General features: G+C 44.9%; 1 protein-coding gene across 3 annotated transcripts in view; it reads right to left on the reverse strand.

Annotated features, from left to right (window-relative positions):
• Positions 1 to 15737, reverse strand: part of LOC147882359 (Met-10+ like family protein) — a 128949-nt gene that overhangs the window by 80248 nt on the left and 32964 nt on the right. For all 3 annotated transcript variants that reach the window (XR_015543901.1, XR_015543900.1, XM_087401034.1), the window contains exons 3-4: positions 2873 to 2989; positions 2521 to 2684 (exon numbers count right to left, since the gene is read on the reverse strand). Coding sequence is in view for 1 of the 3 variants with exons in the window: in XM_087401034.1 (XP_087257160.1) it covers positions 2521 to 2684; positions 2873 to 2989 (281 nt within the window). In the remaining 2 variants the exon portion in view is untranslated. The remainder of the gene's footprint in view (positions 1 to 2520; positions 2685 to 2872; positions 2990 to 15737) is intronic.

The following is a 15737-nucleotide window of genomic DNA, read 5'->3' on the forward strand; positions in this document are numbered from 1 at the left end:
AGTATATTCCGCTATGTAGGGCTACTTCTTCCATAGTCCCTCAACTCTAGCAGGCCTTAGGAAGTGTTAGAATACATGGTATGGGAGAGAGAGCCCATGAGAATCACATGATGGGATATGAGACTGAGGCACAACTGACGTGATAGATCTGATATAGAATCAAGTACAAGGGGCCTCATTTATAGGCTGGGAAGCCTTATCTTTTGACCCATAAGATACCACGCAAACACACACACACACACAGTGTCACAGAGCTAGGGTGAGTGACAATGATGGCAACATCCAGACTGTGTATCCCAAGGTGATGATCATGGAGATGAACTAAAAAAGACAGTGACGATCAATCAGGGCGGAATCATGACGCAGATATCTCCACGAGAGAATGGCGATGTCTTCTCTAGATATGGGCATGGATGAAGCAGCTTGTCAAGGAGCAGCTGGAATGGTTGGGCGCGGAGCAGTGTGAGAGGCACCATCGCTGGGCACTAGATCAGAAGTGCCACAAGGGAAAGTGGAGATGCGCGCAAGAAGGGAGATCACTGGGCTGAGGGTAAGGGAAGCATAGACTGCTCGGAAACTAAGTTAGAATACATGATGTTGGGAGAGAGAGCGCCAAGGAGAATCACATGATGGGATACAAGATTAAGGCACAACTGGCGTGATAGACCTGATCTAGATCAAGTATAAGAAGCCTCATTTATAGCCTGGGCAGCTTTATCTTTTGACCCATAGGATAACACACACACACACACACGCATGATAGTGACACGTCACACTTATCTTATCCATACCTAAGGACACTTCATGCCCACACAAGTCAGGGACACTCCCTCTACCATCTACGACTCACACTAAGACTCTGATATCCAACAGGAAGACCCAAAGTGTTGTTAATGGTTTTGCAAGGCTTGCGTGGAGGTATCTTCTACATTATCACTAATCAAGGAATTCATTGGTTGTATATCCACCACATTACCTGCTAGCACCTATCCTTGGGTTACCTTAGGCCGTGAGCCAAAATCTTAAGAAGCAGGCTGCAAAGCAGCTGGTCTCTCCTTTTTACCAGCGCCTGAGTAGATAGCTAATTTGTATTGTTTTTTAAAGCATGGTATCAAAGGTTCTTTTTCCAGGGGTTGGACGCTACAATCTAAGTTGCAACATTTCATGTTTATAAGCTGTGTACTCTCATATGTCAATCGGCAAATGATCTACTGTCAAAGTTGCAAATTTGTCATGCTTTGAAAAAAGACCACAATTGTGATAGGGATATTCCATCTTAAATAAATATTGCAAACACTACTTCACTCAGCTATCTTTGGGCAAATCTGTTTTGTAGCTAAATTGGTGTGATCAATCTTGTGACCTTTCCTAAACAAATATAAATAATAAACATCTTTGGTATCTTGGAGTTTAAGAAACACTGTTGACAGTTAACATGAGTGGAATTCCATTTCTCAAGAACAGTGGTAATAAGTGAGTGGTTTCCAGCTTAAACCTCAAGTCACATTGTGTAAAATGGACTGCGAATAGTTTCAAGCTTGTGGACAAATGTTAGCATCTCAGGCTGTACAGGTTTATCAGAAATTACCTGTAAGACGAGCACTTGAAATTGTCATACAGAATCGGAAATCCTTTAAGACATGCAAAGTACTGCCTTAAAAAAGATATGTTCACTCACACTTATCTCACATTCACGACACCTATGGCGAGTGTTCTGCTGGAGAAGGGCATAGAGGGGTGGTATGACTTCTATATTGAGGCAATATCCCTCACTTACTCGGTAAGTGGAAAAACAATCATGCACCACAAGACCTAGAATGTCGCACCAATTACCAGGTAACACCTGTCTGAACTACAGAGGACAATGTCTCAGAGATGATGGCTAGCACAACAGCTTGACATATTTGAGTTGCACATTGCAGCCTAGCGATGGGGGGAAAGCAGATTCAACCTGCTATTACCTCATCAACTATATGGCTTCACATCATATATAGCTTGCAACCAATTCAGGAGCAAGGTAATGAGGGCTCCAGGAAGCGTCATCAGTGTTGCTGCAAGGCTTGGCATGCAGGTATCCACAACATTATCACACTCCAAGAAATCCATTGGTTGTATGGTCCAGGGTTACCTTAGAGATTGAGCCAGAATCCTGAGAAGTATCCTGCAAAGCAGCTTGTCTCTCTATCTTAACAGTGCCCTTGCAGAAAGCTAAATCTAAGTTGCAAGCATTTTATGCTACAAAGTTGCTGACTAAATACCATACGCCAATTGACAAATGATCTAGAATCGAAGTCTAAACTTCAAATCCTTGGGAAAAAAGACTACAATTATTTCATCATTGGATAAAATCGTTTAAATCCTTTGGAAAAAAGACTACAATTGTGAAAGGAATGTTTCATCATTGGATAAAATTGCAAACAATATTTCACCAAGATGTCTTTGGGCGAAGCTTTAATTCCCTAAATTGGTAAACAAATAGAAACATCTCTGTTATCTTGGAGGTTAAGAACATTAGCATACACTGTTGACAAGTTGACATGAAATGGAACCCCATTCTCAACAATAGTGGTAACAAGTGAGTGGTTTCCGGCTAAAACCTCAAGCTGCATTGGGTGAAATTGACTCTGAGGAGCAAGCTTGTTGACAATTGTTTGTATCTTAGGCCTGTGTTTATCAAAAACTACCTGTAAGGAAAGCACACGAAATCGTGTCATACAGAATCCGAAATCCTTACATGCAAAAAAAATCAACAAATTACTGACTTAACATGGATAAAACACCGACAGCCCTAAATGAATTTATTTTGACACGATATTCCACACAAAGAACAGGCATTATGTGACTGAGCTCTGGTTTAGAAATCATCTTTTACCTTTGCTATGCAATGCCTCAAAGGAAGGTGCTCTTCATCAAGATTCAGATATGCTAACTGACCCACGCTCTCAAACACAGGGGCTACCAGTACTCCTGGCAGTAGCTCCTTCAAGACCTGTTTAGAATTCAAAGAATCACTAAAACTTTGTTACATGCAAAGCAAACTCACAAAAACACTTTGGGCACAAGCAACACATCCAAGCCAGGTGCTGTGAGGAGGTAACAACATGCATTCAGTTATGTAAACTCTAGGACCTGGCAAAAATTAGGTGTTTATTGTTATGAAAAAGCAATTCAAAAGAACTGAATCGATACAGTGTGAGTTTTGAATTATAATGCAATTTATGCTATATTAAGAGAACACTGCCTTTCTATGGGTGCTCCTGCTGCCCCATTGTCCCGTCCTCCTGCCTCCATCCCGCTCCAGCTCGTGACCTCCAGCAGCCATTCCGTACAGTCCATACGACTGTACGGATTCCATATCTACTACTTGTATACTTGTACGGTTCTGCGCAGTTCTGTCGCCATTTCGTACTAGCGCCACCATCCGTACACACGTGCGAGTTTCATACACATGCTGCATCAGTGCCGCCGTCCGTACACCCGTACGGATTCCGTACCTACCAAAGCTCCATACAGTCAGCTCCGCATTCCATACTATACCATCCATACAGGTCGTTCGTACTGTTGCAGGTCATTCCAACTCCCGCGTTCCGTATGCAGTACACTCATACAGATTCTGTCCGTACACAATACGAAATCCGTACTGTGTGGTACCTGCCCCTCGTCAGTGTCCGTACTGTACGGACTGTTGCAGTTTTCCAGAGCAGGGTACTGTAGCAAGGGTTTTCTTTGCAGGTGGACTTTGGAAGGAGTTTTTTGACAGACATTCGTGCAAAGAGCCATCGTTTGGCCTGCATTCCAGGAGCAAATTTGGGGCTTTTGCATTTCTTGCAGAGAATTGCAGAAATTTGGGGCTTTTAGTTGATTTGCCCCTTTCAGGTGCAATTTCTTGCAGAAATTTGGGACTTTTGCATTTTGGATGCAATTTGGCAGTTGAAAGATCATTTGGGAGATTCACAAGCCATGCCATAAATGATGTCTGAAATTACAGATTCTGCTGCTGTGTTGGCTTCTGTAAATGCCCCTTTTTCATAGCACTTTTTGACTCAATGTGAGTTAAATTGCAGACTTTTGCCACTTTTTGCAAATATTCTTTGTAGATTTTTGGGCATTTATAGAGCATTGTAGTATTTCAAGCCTTTGATAGCCTGTGACAGTAATTGTCACTGTGGGCAGAATTCTTTGGGAAACTCTAGTTGTGCATTTTACATCCCAAGAAGGGATTTTACTTGTCTAGTTTGCTGTGTTTTTTCTCAGTTTCTGGCAGAAATGGCTCAGAACAACCCCAATGAGGTGTTTGGAGTCCTCACACAAGAGGATAAGTTGGATGGCACCAACTACTCCTTGTGGAGTTTTATGGTTCGCAACATCTTGGTTGAGCACAAGATTTGACTTTGTAGTGAAGATTGGAAGGTCTTGCTCAGTCTTGGGACCTAAGGACTTGTCCGATACCACCTGCAGAGATGGAGGAGCTCAATCAAAGATGGATCTTGATGAGCTAGAATTTCCAGGTGGAGCATGAATACGGTTTACAACACAAAGGCTTGCTCTAATAGCACGCAATACCGGATTGAGATGAGGCAAGTCCAAAATCTATGGCTACACCCGTCACTCCTACAGCTGGAGGCAGAGGTAGAGGTCAAAATGCAGCACAAGTAATTGGAGCAGCCGCTACACCAGTGGCTTCCATAGCAGAGCAGAAAAGATGGGATTCTAGGGATGCACAAGCTCTTTCTGTTATTTCTCTTTCTGTCAAGGGGTTCATTATTCCTCACATTTGGTCATGTAAGACCTCAAAGGCAGCTTGGGAGATTTCAAAGAGCATGTTTGCAGCAAGAAATGATGCCAAAGTTTCCTTCCTGAAGAGAGAGCTATCTCATACGCATATGGATGAGGAAGATTCTATGAATGCTCACCTAACAAAACTTAAAGATTTGAGGGAACAGTTGCTGGATATAGATGAAGTTATTTCGGATTCAGAGATGATTACCACCACTCTGAATTCTCTTCCTGAGTCTTATCTTGGTTTCCACACCTCGCTGAATTTGTCATTGAGGGGGGGCAGCAATCCTCTCTCTTTTCACGAGTTGGTAGGACTTTTGTTGCCAGAAGAGCAGACAAGAAGAAATATGGCAACACGGGCCGGCGAGCCTGCCATGCTTTCTAAGTTCAAGCCCAAAGGAAAAGGGTAGCAAAAGCAACATGCCAATCAGCCCGCACATCAGCATAAAGCTGATTCAAGACAGCCCTAATATAAGGCTAAAGGTGATGCAGATAGGCCTAAGAAGAAGGGCATTTGTCACTACTGTAAGAAGCCAAGTCATTACATTGGTGAATGCAAGAAGCGCATAGCTAAAGAAAAGAAAAGGGATTCAAGTACGGCTGTCTCTAATGCATCAGCTCCTAATACACATGATGGAGGGGATGTTACTGCCAACTTTGTGGAAGAGCACTATGCCTTTTTGTCTTGCATTTCAGATTTTTCATTGGATAGTTCAGATAACTCTAGAAGATGACCCATATGCTTTCTTGACTTGCAGTTATGACCCTTCAAAGGATGCATGCTCTCTCAGTGTCAATGAGACACTGAACACTTGGTATTTTGATAGTGGTGCTTCAAAGCACATCCCTTCTAAGAAGATCCTTTTTGCATCTCTGCATCCACCACCTACTAAAGAGGAGGTGACATGTGCAAATAATTCTTCTTATTCAGTGTGTGGAGTGAAGGGCCAGAAGGGGGAAGAAGAGCAAGAGGGAGAGAGTGTGAGAGAGAGAAGACTCAAGTGTGCGGGTGTGAAGTGATGAGCCACACCACAAACTCATTAGTTTTATTAGGATTAGGTTTTACCCTATCTTTAATAAAGGGGTGGCAATGTGCCTTTACCCCAACAACCTCCCACCTAAAGGCCAATGTGCCTAAACGGGAGAAAAGAATAAAAATTACAGCAATATATACAGTTACTGTATACAAGACCATAAAATAAGAATGGTCTTATCCTAATCCCATGATGTGGCGGCAATGTGCAAACCGCTCTGTAGGCAAGCTCTTAGTGAGCAAATCTGCAGGATTATCATCAGTATGCACTTTCACAAGCTCAAGTCGCTTGTCTTCCAGTACCTCCCTGATGAAATGATATTTCACATCTATGTGCTTGGTCTTCTGATGAAAGACCGGATTCTTTGCCAACATGATAGCACTCTGACTATCACAATGCAGAACTGGCATATCTCCTGTAATGCCCAAGTCTCCCACCAGCCGAGTAAGCCATATTGCTTCGTTGCAAGCCTCAGTGGCTGCAACATATTCAGCTTCAGTAGTTGACAGTGCAACACATTTCTGCAACCGAGATACCCATGATATAGCACCTCCTGCAAATGTGAAAATGTAACCGGTAGTAGACTTCCGGTTATCTGCATTCCCTGCATAGTCTGAATCTGTAAAACCATGCACCAATGCATCATGCCTACCATAGCATATGCACAAGTCTTTGGTACCCTTGAGATACCTCAAGACACCTTTCACTGCTTCCCAGTGCCGCTTGCCTGGATTTGCCATATACCTGCTGATGACTCCCACCGCAAAAGCAATATCCGGACGAGTGGCAACCATGGCATACATCAAAGAACCAACTGCAGATGCATACGGAACCTTGGCCATCTCAGCCTTATCATCATCTGATCTGGGGCTGTCCTTACTGCTGAGTTTTAAATGTGGAGGCAACGGGGTACTAATAGACTTCCCCCCCTCCATTTTAAACCGCTGCAGTACTTTGTCAATGTACTCCTTCTGTGACAGAAACAAAAGTCCCTTGGACCTGTCACGAGTAATCCGCATGCCAAGAATATGATTTGCATCACCCAAGTCTTTCATGTCAAAAGACTTATGCAGTTGTTTCTTCAAAGCACTAATCTCATGCTGAGATTTACTGGCAATCAGCATGTCATCCACATATAGAATGAGTAGCATCAAACTGCCATCCTTTGCCCGTTTGGTGTACAAGCAATGATCGGTCTCACACCTATGATACCCTTGGGACTGCATGAAGGCATCAAACTTCTTGTACCATTCTCTTGGCGCCTGCTTGAGTCCATACAAGCTCCTCTTGAGCTTACACACAAGCTGCTCTTTCCCTTTAACAGCATATCCTTCTGGCTGACTCATATAGATCTCATCATGGAGATCTCCGTGAAGAAAGGCTGTCTTCACATCCATCTGACATAAATCCATGTCGTCATGAGCAACAAGAGCTAACACTGCTCTCAAAGTAGTCATCTTGACTACAGGGGAAAAGATCTCATCAAAGTCAATGCCCTTCTCCTGCTTAAATCCCTTGGCAACCAATCTGGCCTTATACCTCGGTAAAGCATTTGAATCCACTTTGACTTTGTAAACCCACTTGCATGGCAAAACCTTTCTGCCTGCAGGTAGCTGCACCAAGTCCCATGTATCATTTTGAAGTAGGGAGTCCATTTCTGACTGCATGGCTCTCCCACTTCTTTTTCTCTGTTCTTCCCATAGCTTCCTTGAAGCTGGAAGGCTCACCACAATCTGTCAGCATGATAAAATCAGCCACATTATTGGCTCCTGGAACAAACCTGGCAGGAGGCCGTTGTACACGGGTGCTCCTCCTAACAAAATGTTCCGGATTAGGCTGCTGTCCAGCCTGTTCGTCATGCATGACGGGTGGCTGTACCACCATATCTGGCTGTTCTACAGCCCCATCTGCTGGCATATCCAGTGGTGCATCATTGGCAAAATTATCTGGCTGATTTTCAGCCTCTGTATACCCTCTTGAACAGGGTTATCTGCAGCAGCCTGCTGCTGCATATAAATGGGCATTCTTTGCTGTCCAACATCATCATAAATAACCCTCCTGTATTCCACAGGTTGCACGGGTTCCTTGTGTACACTATCCTCTTTAAAGATGACATCATTGCTGCGTATAATCTTCCGTTTAACGGGATCCCATAACCTGTACCCCATTTCACCTTCGTCACCATAACCCATAAAGATGCATCTGATAGACTTTGGCTCCAGTTTGGTGCGCAGTTCTTTGCGTACATGAGCAAAGCACTCGCAGCCAAATACACGTAAGTGCTTATATGAAAGTGGCTTGCCAGACCACACCTCCTCTGGCACTTTCAACTCCAAAGCCTTGTTTGGCGACCTGTTAATAATGTGAACTGCTGTTTGCACGGCTTCTGCCCAAAAGCCATGGGGTAATGCAGCATAAGACAACATACATCGAACCTTCTCCTGAATAGTTCGATTCATCCGCTCACTTGCACCATTTTGAGATGCATTATGAGGGGCTGTGAGTTCCTGTTTGATGCCCTTAGCTTGGCAAAACTGCACAAAAGCATGTGACACATACTCACCCCCATTATCGGATCTGAGGCATTTCAGCCTACGACCTGTCCGATTCTCAACCTGAGCGACAAACTTCTTGAAAGCATCTAAGGCATCGCCCTTATGCTTAAAGAAATAGACCCACACTTTGCGTGTGGCATCATCAATGAAAGTAATAAAATATTTTGCACCCCCTAGTGATAACTGTGGCATCTCACACAAATCAGTGTGCACTAGATCAAGCGGTGCTCTATTCTGGGGAGTTCTCCTCTTATGAGGAGTCACAGAATGCTTGCCAAATATGCAATGATCACAAGTAGGCAAATCTGAAAAAGAAAGAGACGGCAGATAACCCAAACGTGACAGTTCTTGCATTCCTTTAACAGACATGTGTCCCAACCGGCTATGCCACAATGAAACCTTTGGCATCTCGGTTATGGCAACAACATGATTACCCACACTGGAAACATAAAGAGGGTACAAGGTATCACTCTTAAAACCCTCAGCCACTACAACCTGGCCATCAGTAATCACCCATTTGGAATCCCCAAATGTGGTGTGGTAACCACTGTCATCCAATAAGCCAGTGCTAATCAGATTTTTCTTGATTTGCGGCACATGGCGAACACCATCAAGCATAAATGTGCGTCCATCAGGGAACACTATCTGTATACTGCCAATCCCTGCAATCTGACATGCATAGTTGTTCCCAAGGTGAACAACTCCATGAGTACCTGTGTAGGAAGTAAACCACTCCCTATGAGGAGTAACATGAAAAGAAGCACCTGAATCCAAGAGCTAGGTGTGCATGTCATGGCCATCAATAACCAAGGTATGTGCAATTACAGCAGAAGAACATAATACCTCATGTATGTCACTGTCACTGTCCTCTGCTGCAACATTCACTGCATCCAAGTCATCTGCCTTGGCCTTGCCTTTGCCTTTGCTTCCATTGCCTGCATCCTTTGTTTCAGCCTTTTTGGCTTTCTGATCCCGTATGAACTTGAAGCACTTAGACTTCACATGTCCCTTCTTGCCACAATAAAAGCATTCAATATACTTTTTACCACGGGACTGACTGCGGGATTTGGACTTACTAGCAGATCTCCCCTTCTGCTGAGTCCTGCCTCTATCCTGTACCTGCAAGGCATTTGAAGACTTGCTGCTCGCATTATTCTTCCTGCTCATCTCCTCCATAAGGAGAGAGCTCTCTACATCAGCATACATAAGAGTGACATTCGAATTTGACAGGGTGGTCTTGAAAGTGTCCCAACTCTCAGGGAGGGTACACAGCAAGAAAGTAGCCTTGAACTCCTCATCAAGGTTCAATCCCTGTGCAATAAGCTGTGTAAAGATGGCATTGAACTCACTCAAGTGTGAGGTCATCGCTGTACCTTCCTTCATGCGAAGATCAACCAGCTTCTTCAACCAATAAACCTTACTGGCTGAACTCTTTTGGGCATATAACTCTGCTAGCCTCTGCCATAGGCCATAAGAGGTCTTTTCAGCCTGAACATTGAACACAAGAGTATCAGAAACCCTTATGGGCTTAGAAATCTTCTTTAACAGAAGTACATTCAAACATTGTTCTGCCCATAATGCATAATTGTGTGCCCCTTCCAACTTCTTTATGTTCAGAATTGATGATTCACTTCCCCCTGATGCCATATCAGATAAGGAAAGTACCTGACTTCCTGTAAGTCAAAAAAAGACTGAATAAAATTCTGATTTCTCGGAAAAAACCTGCTCTATCAAGAGCCAGGAGCACTCACAATAGTGCTGTTTTTACTGTCAGAAAATCTGCAGCAAAACAGAAAATTTCTCTCCAATTACTGTACCTTCTGACACACTGTACTGTGCTCAAATAGGCATAAAAACAGTAATTTCAAAATGCTGCATAAAAACAGTAATTGCAGAATGCTGCAGCTGCTCCGCAAGTGCTTTAACAGTGCATCATCAGCTGACAAGGCACAAAACACTGCTGCATTGCTGTCCTGATCACTTCTCCCACCTCAGACGAGGTATTGCACTGATTTAATATGCATAAACCACTTGGCATAAACTGTTTTGTTCACTGAAAAAAAAGGCTCCAGACACTTCAGCCTGTCACAAAACCTGCAACAGAAAATGGGATAAATCCCAAGCAATTATCCTTCTGCCAAGGGAATAAAATGCATCTAAAGATCTTTGACAATAACCCAAGTGCTCTCAAGCAAAATCTGGGCAAAAGCCCCTTGATCTGACACTTGTACCAAGTGAAAACAACCTCAACAATGAGGGATAAGGCATACAATGTGCAAATCTCTCTGACAAAATCAACTAACAGTGTAATGCAAATACTGCCCTGTGTAGAAATGACATACACAGATCCCAACGTACAAACACTCAATGAGGAACCTTTTGAGCACTGTCAACGATGGACAGTTAGGGACCGAGTAAACTCGATGCGCCCTGGCCAAGCGTGGCTCAACTGAGGTTCTCTGAGTGTTGCACAAGAAATGTGACCTGCAAGAAAATGTCACCTCCACACTGCGGAAGTCGAGACAAATGTGTGCACTCTGGCACCACACTACCTCAAGGCATACAAAGCATCAACTGCTGGGCAAAAGCCCTATGATCTGCTCACCCGTAAACTGAGATTCAAACCCAGTAAAAGCATATATCCTCTGTCAGATGCATAAATCCCGATATCTGTGCACAAGTCCTCCACGCAGAAAGAAAATAACTGAGAAAGTACTTGCTGTACTTCATGCAATGCAATGCACCTCGGGTAAAACCCAAATCTCCTCGCTGTACCTGAGCAGGGTACAGATCCAAGGAGAGAGTTCGAAATGTACTCCTCTGACGCAGATCCAAAAACCAGAAAATGCACCACCCTGTCGGAAAAAAAAATCCGAAAGCAACTCCCTGTCACAGTCCGTACGGCGATCCGTACTGTACGGTAGAAGGCTGTCCGTACGGCTGTACGGCCGACGTCTGTTCGTACGGATGTACGGACGACGTACGTCCGTACTGTTGTACGGCGCGCGAAATGGCGCCCGCGCTGCCGCCCTGCTGTCCCGCTGGCCCGCGATGCACGCTGGCTGCTGCCCTGCTGTCCCGCTGAGCCGCGCTGCCTGCTGCGCTGCCCTGCGCTGCTGTTGCGCTGCCTCGCTACAGCCCTGCTGGCCACTAAGGCAAAGAGGTAGGGGAAGTGGGTAGACGGAGTGGAGAGGGAGGGGTAGGCAGGGGTAGGAAGGGAGTGAGGCTGGCTCTGATACCAGTTGAGAGGGGAAGGTGAGTGGGAGAAGTACAAGAGGGAGAGAGTGAGAGAGAGAAGACTCCAAAATGTGCGGGTGTGAAGTGATGAGTTTTTGCTGTGTAAAACTGTAAGAGATAACTGAAAAGAGCTGCTGAAACAGACCCCAAACCTGAGCAGTCATCAGCTGCCATGTCAGATGGCTTGACACCCTCCACCCTTATGGGCTTAGAAATCTTCTTTAACAGAAGTACATTCAAGCACTGTTCTGCCCATAATGCATAATTGTGTGCTCCTTCCAGTTTCTTTATGTTCAGAATTGAAGATTCACTTCCCCCTGATGCCATATCAGATAAGGAAAGTATCTGACTCCCTGGAAGTAAAAAAAGACTGAATAAAAATTCTGATTTCTAAAAAAAAACTGCTCTATCAAGAGCCAGAAGCACTCAGAATAGTGCTGTTTTTACTGTCAAAAGAATCTGCAGCAAAACAGTAAATGTCCCTGCAATCACTGTACCTTCTGACACACTGTACCGTGCTCAAATAGGCATAAACAGTAAATCCAGAATGCTGCAGCTGTTCCACAAGTGCTTTAACAGTGCATCATCAGCTGACAAAACACAAAACACTGCTGTAAACACTGCTGTACTGGCTGTACTGATCACTTCTCCCACCTCAGATGAGGTATTGCACTGAGTTAATATGCATAAACCACTTGGCATACACTGTTTTGTTCACCAAAAAAAAATCAGACACTTCAGCCTGTCACAAACCTGCAACAGAAAAATGGGATAAATCCCAAGCAATCACCCTTCTGCCAAGGGGATAAAATTCATCTGAAGATCTCTGTCGGTAACCCAAGTGCTCTCAAACAAAATCTGGGCAAAAGCCCCTTGATCTGACACCTGAACCAAGTGAAGAACACCTCAACACTGAGGTAGCATGCAATGTGAAAATCTCTCTGACAAAATCAACCAACAGTGTAATGCAAATACTGCCCTGTGTAGAAAAGACATACACAGATCCCAACGTACAAACACTCAATGAGGAACCTTTTGAGCACTGTCAACGATGGACAGTTAGGGACCGAGTAAACTCGATGCGCCCTGGCCAAGCGTGGCTCAACTGAGGTTCTCTGAGTGTTGCACAAGAAATGTGACCTGCAAGAAAATGTCACCTCCACACTGCGGAAATCGAGGCAAATGTGTGCTCTCTGGCACCACACTACCTCAAGGCATACAAAGCATCAACTGCCAGGCAAAAGCCCTATGATCTGCCCACCCGTAAACTGAGATTCAAACCCAGTAAAAGCATATGTCCTCTTGCAAAATCAAGGCATTACCTTCCCAGAACAAAATAACAGTGCAATCAACCACACACTGTGGTTCTGGTCACCTCAAGCACGAGGGAAATGAAGGTACTTGCTGTACTTTCAAGAAAAAACACAGTTTTTAGAACTGAAAAGATGATCCTGAATGAAGAACAGAGTGCTCTTTCTCCTTCTCTTTCTTCCCCAAACAAAAAGGTGTACCTGCTGTACTTTCGTGCCTGTGTACCTGTGCAAAGTACAGATCCAAGGAGAAATGTACTCCTCTGACTCAAATCCCAAAAAAAAATGCACCTCCCTGACGCAAAAAAAAAATCGGAAGCAGCTCCCTGCTCAGTTCCCTGTCAGCGTCCGTACGGTAGTCCGTACTGTACGGCAGAGGGCTGTCCGTATGGATGTACGGCCGATGTACGGATGTACGGCCGATGTACGGATGTACGGCCGACGTCCATACTGTTGTACGGCGTGTACAGATGTACGGCGCGAAATGGTGCCTGCGCCTGCGCGTGCGCCTGCTGCACGCCCTGCTGCCTGCCTGCGAAATGGCGCGCTGCTGCGCCCCCCCCCGCGCTGCCTGCTGCAGCCCGCGCTGCTGCCGCGACGCTGCCGCCCTGCTCCTGCTGCCCGCTCTGCCTCGCTACAGCCCCGCTGCCTCGCTGCAGCGCTGCTGCCCTTGCAGAGGCTAGGTAGAAGTCGAGGGGGTGGGTAGGCTAGGGTAGGGAGTGGAGAAGGAGGGTAGGAGAGGTTGGCTCTGATACCAGTTGAAGGGCCAGAAGGGGGAAGAAGAGCAAGAGGGAGAGAGTGTGAGAGAGAGAAGACTCAAGTGTGCGGGTGTGAAGTGATGAGCCACACCACAAACTCATTAGTTTTATTAGGATTAGGTTTTACCCTATCTTTAATAAAGGGGTGGCAATGTGCCTTTACCCCAACATGGAGTGGGGGACATCATACTCACATCCATAGATGGCACAAATTTCAGAATTACTGATGTTCTTTATGTGCCAGGTATAAAGAAGAATTTGCTTTCTGTGTCCTCTCTCAATAGAGGAGGATTTCAGGTTATATTCGATGATGCTAAGTGTGCAGTCCAAAACAAAGAGAATGACTATGCTTTAATGTTAACTGGCACTTTGTATAGGGGTCTTTTTCAGCTTGACATTTATGAGAAAAGATCCGAGCTTGCACTTTCAGTGAGCACTCCCACTGCTGCGATGCAGAGTGCGGAGTTATGGCATGCTAGATATGGGCGCATGAGCTATGGCAACTTGATGACACTTAAGAAGCATGCTATGGTTGATGCATTGCCTCCTTTGGAGTCACCTCCTCCTCATGCATGTGAGGGTTGCATCCTTGGCAAGATGCATAGATTTCTTTTACAGTGATGTTTGCGGTCCCATAAGGACACCTACTTTTGATGGTTATCTTTTTTAAGTTACATTCATAGATGACTTCACCAATTATACTTGGGTCTATGGTCTTAAGGCAAAATCAGAAGTGTTAATGCATTTCTGTTATGCTCTAGCCGAGATAGCATGACCTCGGAAAGATCGGTGGGCATTTTCTCTTAGATGACCAACTTTTATAATAGTTAATGTGCGTAATTGAAATGGTCAAGAGAAGTAACTGCCAAGGTCCTAGGTGAGGGTGAAATGGCATTGACTAGGTAGATCTAAGTGCTAAGGCCTAGGTGCATCTAAATGTGCAATAATGCCAAGGGGCAAGTGGTTTTAAATGTGCCCCAAGAGAAGGGTAAAAAGGTGCACCAAGTGGAGAGGCTAAAATGATGACATTTGGCAAGGAGAACTATCTAGGGAAATGAGGGTCTCGTGGATAAGCATGAGAGAAATAAAGAAACGAATCAATACGAAAATCTGTGATCCACGAGAGTTAGGCTGGGTGGAACAACTGAATGCCATCGCCCGTGAGCTGAGTCAATGTAGAAATAGAGATTCAGGACAAGAGATAGAGTCGTTGACAGTTGGTATCAAAGCATAAGGTAAGTGTAGGGACGTGAGCGTCAAACTGATTGGCGCGGGCCTACACCAGCAGATCGATAGGAAGCCCGTGAGGCGTTGACGAACTGACGCACAATTGGTCTTCGATGAATCTGGACGGTAGCTACGACGCACGGGGTCTTTGTTTCGTGGCTGGACTTAGAGGTCACGTAAGGTAGCGGCTGGTGGCGGGTTGAGCCCAGAAGTGACGCAAGAAGTGGATCAACGAGTCGTGACGTGGACATTCGTCGGCGAAGGCCTAGGAAAGTGTAGACGAGTCGAGCCTGGAGCGTAGCGGGAATGGTAGAGCGGGAATTCGTCACAGGGTCAGAGGTGACGCAACGCAGGTTGACTACCCGTGGTCTACGAAGGACTAAAATTAACGAACTGCTGGGCTTTGGATAGCGTGGTGGTTCGGCGGTCGACGGGAAAGAAAACCAGACGGGACTTCTGAAATTGTGGCTGGACCTAGAGGGTTGCCGTGACGACGGACAGCAGCAGTTCGAAGGCTGGAGACCGTGTGGTCCGAAATACTCAACAAAATAAGAGAAGGATATCCCGCTAGCTAGCGCTTTGTTTGCATCGGAGCTACATCGGGCGTTGGTACCTTTAACGGGGAGAAATCAGGAAGCATTTTCTTTCGATACAGTTTTTTTTTTTATAGTCCTGTTAATTTTGGGGGTTTAGTGTGTAGGAGAAAGAAGAAAACAAAACAGGAAAGCAGAATAGAAAAGAAGAGTATATATATATCTTTTATTTGGGTTTTAGAAAAGACTTTTTTTTTTTTTTTTTTTAAGAGAGAAAGAAGAAGAAAAAAAAAAAAACCATTTT

The sequence above is a fragment of the Dipteris shenzhenensis genome, chromosome 29, assembly GCF_047967505.1.
Source record: "Dipteris shenzhenensis isolate YYH24624 ecotype China chromosome 29, Dip_SZ_1.0, whole genome shotgun sequence".
NCBI classification, from domain to species: Eukaryota; Viridiplantae; Streptophyta; class Polypodiopsida; order Gleicheniales; family Dipteridaceae; genus Dipteris; species Dipteris shenzhenensis.